The 13,667-nt window shown below is 37.8% G+C and overlaps 1 protein-coding gene across 1 annotated transcript in view; it reads right to left on the bottom strand.

The window, feature by feature from the left end:
* Positions 1–12,969, bottom strand: part of ADAM12 (ADAM metallopeptidase domain 12) — a 152,413-nt gene extending 139,444 nt beyond the window's left edge. Inside the window, exon 1 of the mRNA XM_053450939.1 lies at positions 12,795–12,969. Within this exon, the coding sequence (XP_053306914.1) occupies positions 12,795–12,897 (103 nt within the window). The 5' untranslated portion in view covers positions 12,898–12,969. The remainder of the gene's footprint in view (positions 1–12,794) is intronic.
* Positions 12,970–13,667: the final 698 nt, after the last annotated feature.

Here is a 13,667-nt window from a genome sequence, read left to right as displayed (position 1 = left end):
CCAAAGGAGAAGACATATTAGAACAAGAGGTCATAATCTAAAATTAGAGAGTGAGTGCTTTAGATGCAATAAAAGGAAGCTTTACTTTACCAAGAACGTGGCAAATAAATGTGATCGCCTCCCATCAGAAATAGTAGGGGCAAATACAGTGAGGGAAAGGCTGATCAGGGTTTGAGTCTTTACATCACAAAAATTAGTATTCTAGATGGGCCAAATAGCCACCATCTGTTTCTACGTGTATACTGTCAACATACTGTACTCTACCTGGACCCTTCGAAACCTGTCACTAATGTACCGAGATATGACATCACACCGTGACACTGTCAGTGACAGATATAACAATCGTTGAGAAAGTGTGAATAGAGATATCGGGGGATGAGTGGTGCTTTCAAGTCAAAAGTTGTCTACCGGTTGGGCTATTAATGTAATGCAGTCTATCCAATACTTTCAACTATCTAAAATAACCAGCCACCAAGTTCAAACAATTCCTATATTTCATAAATACACAGACAAGATACAAAGAGGTGCTACCACTCTTTCTTCACTTGTGAATATATTATTTAAAACTATTAATTAAAATCGTTTTATTAATAATCTATCAATGCCTCCCGGTTTGCACATACCAAGTAAAAAAGGAAGGTTTGTATAACCCAGCTGGAACCATACTACTTATAGTACTTTTTTCAATAGGTCAGGCTAAAATATTTCTAATTATACTCTACACTTTTTATTAAGTCAACTGTTTAAAAATGGAATTTTAATGGGTCAACTTAAGAACAGTTCTATATATAAATAAACCTACGAGACAGAAATGATCCATACATTGTCAGACCACCTGGCCTTGTAATTCAGTGGACTAAGTCTCTTTTGGCAGACAGCTGGCTCAAGAAGTAGTTAGCCACGTCTGTTACACATTCATCAAAAGGAACTGCATGTTAAATGTAACATGCAAAGAATCCAGTTATGGTTTCAATGCTTCCCCTCCTAACGATCCCCATCATAGGATAGTTATCAATGTTTTGAGAACATATATGATTTTCCTTTGTGTATTTGGACCAGAGATCTAATGCGTGAATTGATGTTGTTACACTTTAATTACTTTAATCCAATATAAAATGGATGTCCCCATAATTCAGGCCATGTTCTTGTTAAATGTAAGTGAGCTGGTGGAAACGATGGAATGGATACTCCAGCCATGATATGTAATTTAATGCATATGCTAGCTGAGTGGTCACTTTAAATTTAGGTGGTTCCCACTTGAAAATGATTCACATTTATTGGTCTATTAATGAGTGGAACCTTTAACTCTTGGGTAATACACCCTCATTCTTTCTAGATTGAGAGCATGCTTGAGCAGGGCCGTCCTTTTATTTCTATAAGTGAAAATTGTTATGTACTATATTTAAGTGCTATTTACCAATTGTGCATCGCTGGAGAAAATTATGTGCTATATAATTTAATAAATAATAAATTTTTTCCTCTTTTCTTGCCCCCTTATCACCTTCTAGCAGCCGATCAGTGGTGCAAACCATTGGGCCACAAGGGAGTAGTTCTGCTGCCACAAAGTTTTTCTAAAAAAAAAACTTTTTTAAACATTGCATGTTAAAGAACTCAAAAAGTACTTTAATATGCATTCTTCTTTTGCGAGGCTGCCTGGGTTCCTGAAATGTCCCTTTAAAATGCAGCCAATAAAACGCAACTCTTAACATTGAAACTAGCGTGGTTTCCTTCTGCATATGAAAATGACTCACGTTAAACAAAGAGTTAATGTCCCATGGGAAGCCCTCGAACACCTACGAGAATGAATTCACCATAACACTACTATATATTTTATAGCATGTAAGAATATATATATGGTAAAATTCTATCACTCCGTAAATCTGACACATAACATTTAGCTTTACAGACGTACTTGTGATATGTTAAATATGAGACGACATTTAATATTTCTACATTTACTGCATCTATCTACTATGAAAGATTAAAATCTTAATACTGAGTTATTTGTGACTATCACAACCCTCAGAATTAAATCAGAATCATCCAAGTATATTCAAAGATTTTTTTTTTTCCCCATGTGGAGAAACCGCAACCATCACTAGCGTTTAAGAAATGGATATGAAGCTTCCTAGACACGTACGGGATCGTAGTGATTGAGGTTTTTGCAAAACATACATGCAAATTCGATCTCCTACGAGTCTAACAATTAAATACATACAATAAACCTTACCTTCTTGTAGGATGCGCCCCACGGGATATAAATAATACATGTATCCGTTCGTATAGCGGAATATGTATGTTCTTGTATGAGAATTAATTGGGACTACAGCGTATACATAAGAAAAAGCAATTCTATGTCGTAAAGACGTTTTGTGGATTCATTTACAACACACATGTCTCAGAATATCAATTTTCTGCGTGTATTGTTGGCAGTCATTTTTAACTTTTTCTCTGGAAAATTGCGACGACTGGATCTGTATCGCTGATGCTTTGGTTAAAACTTATCCCGAGTTAAGGACCGATATCCCTTCCTTGGGTCATGTGAGTCATTTCCTTATAGAATGTATAATGACTTTCTCGAATGAAAACAATATGCATTTCTGTGCATTTATGAAAAGCCAGCTCTCTGGGGTTTAGGATCCGCTTCCTACACCCCAAGGTAAGGATGTATTTTTTAATAAGAATGATATAAAAATAAGTGCTACAGAGTTTAAAAATAAAATTCACACATCATCTCTCTTTGCCCCTGAGAAACACATGATGATCTGAAAGGTCGCACTGCGCAGTGAAAATATATTTGTTGTACTCAGTCATGCATGAGTTTTATAAAAGCGGTGAACCTTGCACTATAGTTTCTCGGTATATCAATCTTGTAAGTTTATGATTATTATTTCAATCTATCTCAACGAGGTAAACACTCATTTCAAGCTTCTCCGTGATAAACGGTCAACTTTATTGTATGGGGCAGATTTAGAGTTGACTTTGACTTAGAAGCCATAGTGTTAGGCAGGGTATTAGGCACAAAATAGAGCGTTTGTTTGCTTTGATTATATCCCCTGATAGACGACAAGCACGAAAGCCACAATTTTAGCAATTGGGATCTGAAGCGAATGGAAAAGGCACTTGTGTCATCCTGGCCTAAGGTACGGTTCTTCTACCCTCACTTCCCAGTTTAGCTTGTCTTAACCCATCTTTTGTCTCAAGTTACCATCCCCATTCCTCTATCAAATAAGGGGTGCTGAGATAAATAATGAGTTCATCCTCTGACAAAAAAAACCCCTATAATGTATAGTGAATCCAGTTGGATTTCACAGGGACACTCCAGCCGTCAAATGCACTTTAATACAAGGGATAGCTGAGTGGTCCCTTTTTTTGTGATGTCTCCCTTTCTATAGAATCCCCCAATATGCATTTTCCCACATGATATAGCATGAGTCTGTTGATACCCTCAGTGCGAATACGCAGAAAGCATTCACAAGGATTTAAATAGGAGCACATTCATACCACCGATTGGCTACTTCAAACGGCCAATCAGGGTGAGAATCGCTGGGCCATGGAGGATGCATTCTGTTGCAGTTTTTCCTTAAGGTAAGTATTTTTTAATACTACATAATGGAAATATTTGGAATTCCCTGTAGGACATTAACCCTAAGTGTGTTTAGAGTTTTACATATATGTGCCATTAGAGAGATTTCATGCACATTTACATCGTCCATGACATTATGGGTCACTGTCACACATGGAGCATACAATACAATGGGCCCAGACACCATCAGGGGGTATTTGTGTGGGATTTTACACTAGTGTACACAAAATTATACATTTGCAAGGGTAGCGCTATGTCCTCTCTGGAGGCCCCCAAGGCATCTGTCCCTTTTGCCAGCCCTGTTTAATATAATACATAATGTTTCCTCACCCTTTGTTGCATCGATTTAACTGTAACAGACTCATTTCGCTTTCAGTAAGGCATCATACTTTTCCAATAAAATCTCGACTGAAAAAAAATACACCATTTATTTGAAGAATGTGCTCTGTTGGCTGACATTTGACACAGAAAAATAGTTCCAATATACCTCTCCTCATTGACAAGGATTCATTTATAAAACAGAGTTATAAAAGGAATGGGGTAAGCAGTGTGTCAGATACAGTTTCTATGATTACGTCTTAAAGTCCAAATATTTACTTTCTCCATCCGCATGTAATTAAGCCTGATTTACCAACCGCTACATGTGTTGCTTTTAAATATACTGTAGTTTGGTAAATGGAATACATAAGCCTGGAGCGATTCACCAAATCTGTCCTGATTTAAAAAAAAACAAAAAAAACTACATTTGTCAAGACATTCTGAACACGACAAAGGGTTAAGATACTCAGTGATTAATGAGACCCGGTTAATATATTGATCCAAAGGATACTTTTATTTCCTTTAAAGCTGAGAAGGAATGTGTTGCCATGATGAGTCAAAATTAAGTCTTCTTCAATATCACCAAATAAGGTTCTTTGGATGGCAAACTTTATGGTGTTTTTTCTTAAATTTATTAACTATGTTCCGTTGGATTACAAGACATGCAGTCAGGATACCAAACTCATTACATAATCAGATTTAACAATGCATCTTTTCTAATTCTCCGATGTCTACGTCGTTTACTGTGCTTCATTCTTGGAGACCACAGAGCCCGGGCAAAACTCCATGCCATCTGAAACAATTTTGCTGCTTTCTTCTGACTGATATAAATTTGAGTTTAAACCAGCAAATGGTTGACACGGTTGTTTGTTATCTTTCTGACAAAGAGTGAATTTTAGGTGAGTTAGTAAGAAACATTTCATCTCCTGGGCTGGACTATGATATGGTGCATGATCAGTAACAACATGCCCTCATATAGTAAGGGACAGGGGGGTCCTGCAAAATGCATAGTTGATAAGGTGAAATAAAGTGATCTTACGTTAACGCCGGAGCCATACATATATCAGGGGCCCACGTTTATTTAATGCCTCTAGGAATAGTAGAGAGTGTTGAGATGGAGGGGGTCGAGCTTGAAGGACTTGGGGTGGCCCACAAGCAGATATTTTCTCAAGCTCCCATTAACGGTGAAATTATCCCTGCACAACTCTGTGTTTAGTGAATAAATGGCACTGCGTAACAACAGATTTTGAATACTTTTTGAAGCAATGCTAATTGCTAATTTTCATTGGGGTCTATTCACTAAAATGCATGTTATTTGGCTAAAATTGTGACAAACTACTACAAGCCAAATCTCATTCCCACTCATATAGTTTTTTTTCCCACCCATAATGATAAAGTAATATTTTACTTTGCAGTTGTTCACCATATTTGTTATACATATAGTACCCAACGATATAGCTATACAACCTTTAATAATGTCACAATGAATGTACTCATACACATCCCTTTCTTTATTATAGAAATGTTTAATATTTAAAGCGGTGGAACAAAACACATTCTTGCTGATGACATTTGAGTGTATTCCTGAATGTCCTTGCATTTCCTACTCTCACATCTGCCTAAAAACATGTAGCTTCCAATAAGTGCTCTCTTGAAAATGAAGATGATGGCATCTAAGGTCAGTGACTCACCAGCTGAATAAACTTGTGACATGTTTTAAAAAGGAAAATACTGCTGGAGAGACACATTAAAAGGCATTTTCAGGAGGCACCCCTCGGAACGTCTTAATCTCAATCCTTCAGGAACACAACAGTTGTAAGATAAGAAGAGACTATGAGGCTCACTACAATAATAGAGTCTTTCATTGGAACATGCCATATGACTCTGTGTGTCATGGAAGCACATGTTTGACACAAATAAACTTTAACACCTTCTTTGCCAATCTTGGAATGAAATGTGCTTAGAGCTTTTAGCCTCTTTAAAATAATTAATGGAAGCAATTTATAGCTCTAATGTTTTTGTTTGTCAATCACTGTAATTGTTTTTGGGATATTTAGTTTAGGCCCAGACTGGCCATTGGGCACACTGAGCAAATGCTGTTGGAAATGCCTGGGCAGATGCTACATGAGCGTAAAAACGTAGCGTCCGGCCGCGCGTATCCAGCCAGCAGTCTCACCTACGTCATCAGGCGGTTGCTGGCCTTAAAGTGCCAGGGCCACCTTGTGATCGCCAGTCCGGCCTTGCTCATGAATGTCATTATCCAGTCTCTTGTCCTGACCAATCATAACATTGTCCTGATGTTCTCTCCCCTCTCCTCGGCCCAGCCTTACAACCTAACCAATCAACAACAAAAGGGGAGATTTAATAATTGGGAGGAATAATTGTGCAAATCTTGAGAAGATACTTTTTGCACAGGGTGCTTTTTTAAAACATATCTCTTTTTTAATATGTAAGTACAGTTACATTGGTTGTATACAACATATGAACTGTAGGAATTACCAAAAATTACAGTTTAATACTGTTCCATGTTGAGCTGACATGTGCATAGACAGTAGGGATGCCATGTATAAAAAGGGATTATATATTATAATTATATATTTATAATTATTATATAATTGTAATGAGGAATAATTAATTTATAGGTGTTGTCATTTTTTACAATGTTGATATTCGATGATGGAAACTCACAATAGCCCCACAATGACTTCAACGGGACCTCCCACAACGACAACAGGACCTCCCGCGACGTCAACGAGACCACCCACTGATGTCAGCGTGACTTCCTGCCTGCATGCCGCTAGGGGGGGCTCCATCTAGTTCCAAGTTCCGAGTTATGGTGACCGGGCATCAATATGGTAGGACTGGTTCTGCCTTTTTATAATGAAGACTTTTGAATAGGAGCATAGGCGATGTCTATATTTATCAGTAGAGCGTGAAAAAGTCTATGTTTTTCTAAAGTTATAAACATGTTTCTCATAAAAGACTCAGACACAAAAATCCAACCACAAGCATTCCCCAGTCCTTATTTCTTCATCATTGATAAAACAAGATACACACATCTAATTAACCAAGTAACATGAACATAGCACAAATCTATTCCTAAACTGGATCTAGCGGCGTCAGCCCAAAATATGATGGAGTCTTTAGCTGAAATTAATACATTTTATACATAATGTATAGTTACAAAAGCTTTTGAGATGGAATGATCCAATGGAATGTTGGCCCAATAAAAGGTCTCATCGTCACCAAAAATGATCCTGAAACTGCAGAACCATTTTCAGATATGTCAACACAACATGTTCTGATGATAATTGTCCAATGTGTAATAGGCGACCGATTCTTCTTAAGCTACTGCTTTCTGCCATTGCATCAATATTCTCTACTTCACAGTTTGTCTTAGCTGTTATAAGGAACTCTTTTTTTTTTGCTCACAACACCATATTTTATTTTGGCCTTGCCCGTAAATCCCTCCTCTGCCAGCTGTACTGATTTTCACAAGGAGAAGGTGTTCACGGTTTTCATTTTAACAGCTGCTGCGGTACCAAAGCCGGAACATTCGTATGAGCAAACTAAGTAATGCACCTGTTCCAAGGACATCGGGGGCGTATTATGGACTTAAATGCCACAAAATGAAAATTGATTGCCTTTGGTTAATTGAAATGTTTGCAGTTAAAAAACCATATTAAATGTATGCCATGGAATAAAATTGTTTTAGCTAAATGTCGACGATCTAACTGTATTTATAGGACTATTAGGCGTTTGGAAGTGGTAGAGCGCATTGTTTCGGCAGCATTGAAGTATACGGCCGGATACTTTAAGGTCACCAGCAATAATAATAGTCTTTATTGGGTTACTTCATGGTAGATTTCCATTTGTTTGGATAAATAGTAAGACATTATCATATGAGGCTTAGATATAATGTAAGGAAATGTACCTTTACTGGGAGGTAAAGGAAGGTTTGAGTCTTTACAGCAGGAAAAAAGGGAAGACTCGATGGAAACGAATGGACGATAAATAAAACAAAACACTTACATTACATTTAGTTATATAGCGCCTGCAGATTCCGTAGCGCTTTACAATCAGCGTCGGTAGCATAAATTTAAACTCACAAACAATAACAAACGGGTACAAAAGGAGAAGAGGACCCTGTTCTTGCGAGCTTACAATCTATGCAAATATTCTACCATGTAACTCACTATTTAATTTAAAACATTACTGTTGGCTATAGGTCTTTAGGATATGGCCGACAATTTGCAAAGGGAAGCCCTTTTTTCTTAAAAGAAGTCTGAATGCTTCTTTCTCTGTAGCACAAAATCTATGGAATTTACTGTCTCAACATTCCTTTTGCCAGCTCCATATCCAGTGTTTTATATTTCAATCCAGAAGGTTTAACAGGCCATGAAATATTCACTTGTTATTTTATTAGATCATGGTTTCAGTATGGGAAGAGGGTATACGTTTTAAGTTAGAGAGGCCATTTCAGACACAAACCAGAAAGGTTGGGAGTAGGCTGAAGGATTTTATGAGATTTTATGTAAGGAAAATGTCATCAAATGGGATATAGATGAAGTTTATTGTTTAAAGATGTTTTCTTATGACTTATCAGTCTTTGAGCAGATTGACACAGGGAGTGCGAAATACGGTATACAACATATCAGTAGGAGATATGCACACAAAATACACAAAATGTGTTATTATTTCTATGCTACACAATAAATTGCATTTCTCAACAAAATTTATTTCCTAGGTGGTTAAATCATGTGGAAATACACCAATGGCAAAGTTATTCTTTCACCGATAAAGAAATTCCATATCATATTTATATGATTTGGAAAATAATTATAGTCTGAAAAATCAAAAGTATCGCCAATGCCTTTTAGGCCAACAGATGACCAAAAAGATGGTGAAAAGAAGAAAAATAAAGCTAGACAATGAAGAAAACTCTTTAGCCATGTTCACTTGCACTTTTTTTGGGGGGGGGGGGCATTTTTTTTAATGTGACCTCCAACCTTCCTTTTTCAGGTTTTTCTTAATCTTTATTGCAGTTAGAGGCCCACAAAAGGTTAATCCACAATATTGAATGCAGCGTTATACAATATATAATATATGTACAGCATATATATCTATCTATATATATAAATCTTATCATGTTGTACATATATTTTTTTTCCCATAGACTATTCATGTAAGCGGAAGAAAACTCTTTCTGAATAAACGGGGGTAGCCATATGCCTTATATGCTTAGGTGGGACTTTAGGGAATTCGGGCAGAAAAAGAGGAGGAAATGAGCATTTGCAAACACAACAAACACACCATATGGAGCTGATGAAAATTGTATAATCAATGAGAAATGAGAGGGCAAGTCATTTGTAGAATTAAGATCCATTATCAGGTATTTGTATTACATTACCGTGGCTTTCTATCTCACGCGTGCTACATATTAACTACGCGTAATGAACTATTTGTCAGGTGAATTGATGTTATTGGTTGCAGTGCCTAGAAAAATATATCCTTCCAGTATAAATATCACCCAACCTTTATACATACACAACATGTATGAATCGTTTAATGTCCTTCTGGCTAACAGATGTATGCAATCTTTACTTGGCCATGTTTGTTTTAGAGCACAATATTTAAAGCGTTAGTAAACAGCTTTTTTTTAAGATGAATGAAGAAAATAAAGACTTATTTTCCCTTCTTCAGAACGTTTTATGCTGGGTTTCCCTGAAAAATGTTGCCTCCTTAACGGACAGGCTGATTAAGCCCAATAAGACAGGAGAACTATCTGTTACACACGTGTTTATAATTGGCATACCAGGGAACCTCTCAGGGACTGTTACATGGACCTCACCTATTTCCGAGGGTGCGTCTTTGTGAGAAGATATGGCTTGCTTTACATGGGGCAAGGCTGGTCAAACATTGGAGGGAGCTAACTAGAGGTATAGGTATGACAGTCCATAAGGTAATGATCAGTCATTTTTATAGAACCCACATACATTAAGACAACACATGTAATGTGCTACTCAAAAAGAGTTGTAGAAGCTCACAGAATGAAATCAGGTCCACTGTTTATATATTCGGTTTAATGTTGGGCACCACTTTACATATGCTACACAGGGACTTGTGCAATGAATATGTGGGAAGAATGGTGAAGGTAGTCATTTTAATATCAACCTTCCATTCATGCAACCTGTTTCATGCAAGACATTTGCCTCAAAAGGGACTTGACTTGGCTCCAGCTTGGTTTGGTCCAACTTCTCCCACCCTAGTGTGTCTGGACAAACTGGGACTATGCATACAGAAAGTGTTTGCAAAAAAAGACTTTATAAGCATCTCTAGTTTAGGAAAGGATATGGTCACCATTCCCACAGTAATCCCTTGGCAGCTGGGCTTACGACTGAATCCAGCAGGCAGACATCAAGGACAGGTTCGGAGCCAAAGCGCTTTTCTTTTGGTAATACAAATTGTCGGTTTGTGAGCACAGCCCTCTTTACCTAATGAATCAGTTTGTCTTTGAATTTTAGTTAAATTCTACCTTTTGATTCTATGGAGTATAAGTAGCATTGTGTACATTGTTGGTGCTATATAAATAAAAGATCATAATCATACAGAGGGCACCGTGTGAATAGACATTGACCAAAAATGTAAATAACCATACTGGAGATGACTCCCTTTTTATTTTAGGTAAAAACCTGTTTGAATCTAATAAATCTCAGCATATGTGTTGTGATGAGGTATTTATGAGCGGTGGGAAATGTTGTAAAATGCTCTTGCAGGAGATACTATCCTAGAACAGATTGATAAACTTAAATCGAACTTGTAACAATTTACAGTGTCGACAAAAAGTGATACAATATTTCTATATCCTTTTATAAAGGAGCAAATCGTGTAGGGGAGCAATGAAATCCTGCAGCATACGGCAGGTATAAATATAGTCCTTATCTAGTAGACCAATGCGTAGCCAACAAGTGCTGCCAAGTCTTATGGTTCTGGGACTACCAGGGTGCTTTGTATGCTCTTTTGTTGTAGAATGTTGACTATGCACTATGGTAGTTGGTGTTCCATAGCAGCTAGAGAGCCATCTGCTGGCTACCCTGACACTAAATTACAACAATTCCCATTACTAGAGTAGTTTTAATCTGTATACCTCAAATTAGATCAAAGAACCCATGAAATATACCTTCATGCCTACTATACTTCATCAGCATCAACAATCATCAATTGAGGTCCACGTGACCATCTCACCCCATGAGTTATTGAAACAAATTGTATCCTGTCAAAAGTTCCTCTTCTAAGACAATCACTTCCCAACTATATTTACTGCTGGAATTTCATTGATCTAATAGAGAATCCCAATCTAATCCCAATTTACTGAACGAGATTACATAAACAATACTGATAGACAAATACCCAATCTTAGAGGCATGCTACTCTACATTTATGTTAAATACAAATAAGAAACAGGTAAAAAAAATCATAAATATTTAAATAGCACAATGGAAATGTGTGCTTAGAATACAGCTAGCATGGTGCTTGTGCATAAGCCCTAATATGACACCAGTATAGCATTTTACAAGACCAGTAAAATGACTCACGGCCCCAAATTGACTTAGCAGATAATATTTCCACTCACCCAATCCTGACCTGTCATGCACCCATTCATTAGAAGAGATTTTATTAAACCAGCACAGAAAGGATCCAGTTGTTGTGTAAATACTGCCTAGAGTTATTCTTAATACACAGTCATAGTCACAGACACTGACAGCTATATATATATATATATATATATATAGCTATATATACAACAATAATGCACACAAAACAGAATGAATCTTAATACTCAAGCCAGGTACCCAGGGTGGTACCATATCACCCCTACCCCTTGCCCGTGTGCCCTGTAAGGCTAAACAGCTTAACAATGACTTGCTAACGTTTTTTGTTAATACAGCATCAGTACAATAAGAAACAATAAGAAACAGTGAAATGTCTGAAAAATCACACTTGTATGACACTGGCCAGGCTTGCTGATCACTGCTTCACAGCACAGAACTAATTGGTTTAATGGTATGTAATAAACCAATCCGGAAAACGTTTGATGTGTCTCTTCAATAATATTCTAATACAATACTGTAATATTTATGTCTTTTTTTCAGTAATTAATTTCACTACAACATCCATACAACACATAATGGTCATCTCATTATTTAAATGCATTTTACTGAGTATTTTAAGCAAAATATAGTTAACGCAGCCCTTACGTTGTTATTGTTACATGAAATATAATGAAGTCATGAAATGCCATATGATGACGTTATTTTCAGGCTGATACGGGCAAGTGTGAGTTAGTTGTCAATGTTCCCCGCAGCTGCTGCAGAGCATCTTGTGAAGGGGATCATTCTGCCAAATGAAGATGTAGTGAGACTCGCTTGCTGTGCACATCTCTACCTCCCAAAGTGTCTGCTGGAGGTATAAACCTTCCTAGCCAAACTGGAGAGTGGCTTGCCCACTGTATAAACAATAGGAGAGTGAATGAGCCACCACTGATTTCCTGGCCAGACTACATAAGACAACTGGACAGGCATCCCATTCATTAACACCGTATCTCTCATTACATTTACTCCGCACATAAGGGGGGCTGCTATAATGTACCCCTGTTTACATGGCAGCAATAGGGCTGCACCCCTGAAGCAGGCAGGTTTGAGTGTCAGCAGCAGCCCCATGATCACACACTTACCCCCAGACGTACGAAACTGTGTGAAAGCAAGAACAATGGGGACATTCTAACAATCCGAAAATGTAACTTCCACGAGTTGATCTTTTGTCTGAAAGTTAACAAAGTTGCCTAAAGGCAGCAAAAAAAGTAACTCTGTTAAGAAAAGCAACGTCTTACCTTGTGCCCGGGAAGAAATAAACACACCGCTTGCGCACAACAGCAGGATAAATATCTGGAATGTTACAGAAAATGGTTGTTCTGGTTTCAGGTTTTCTGACATTTTATCCAGACTGAAACAGAGCTTTCATCAGCTGTGCGAGGAGCGCAGCACCATAATATACAGTTACAGGGGACGAGGGATGCAGGATGTGAGAAATTTCCTGCATGCAGTTTGAATTAACCCCTCCTGCTTGGGATGATCATGTAGTCCCTTTCTCTCCCCCCTCTCCAAACTTTTTTTTTTTTTTTTCCTTTTTGGCAAAGGCGATGCAAGTTGACCGTTTGCAATAAATGAGCAAACTGTCTGCGCTGGCTAGAGAAAGGCATAAAAGACCTTTTAGTAAAGGAAAGACAGGCCTGTGAAATTTATCCATGCCAACATTTACAGTTTTTCATTACAATGGAACAAATTATTGTCCTCCAGCCTCCAGTACTCTGCAGGATCCTAAAATCCCACAGCAGCCATGTCTGTACATATGTTTCACCCAGACTCGTTACATTTATTTATGTAGCGCCAGCAGATTCCGTAGCGCTGTCACAATAGGGGACAGTGCACATTTTTGAAGTGACGATGATGTTAATACATAGCGGTACAGAAGGAGAAGAATTGTGAGGTGACAACCTATTGCGCGGACAATGTTCTACGCCACGGACCAAGGTGGCTGGTCTCGGAGGCTGAGTGTGCTCAGAGTTGAAGTCCGGAGCAGCCGGGGCCCTCAGAGGGTTCCTAGCTCTGCTCTGGAATATATCTAGATTTCTGGGTCGACAAATCTGACAATAACTGGCCTAATGTGGTGTGTAATTAAATAATCAGAAAATATGTTTTCTCAC

Source organism: Spea bombifrons, chromosome 11, assembly GCF_027358695.1.
Source record: "Spea bombifrons isolate aSpeBom1 chromosome 11, aSpeBom1.2.pri, whole genome shotgun sequence".
NCBI classification, from domain to species: domain Eukaryota; kingdom Metazoa; phylum Chordata; class Amphibia; order Anura; family Pelobatidae; genus Spea; species Spea bombifrons.
The sequence above is the reverse complement of the archived record's forward strand: the minus strand, read 5'-3'. Positions and strand labels throughout refer to the sequence as shown.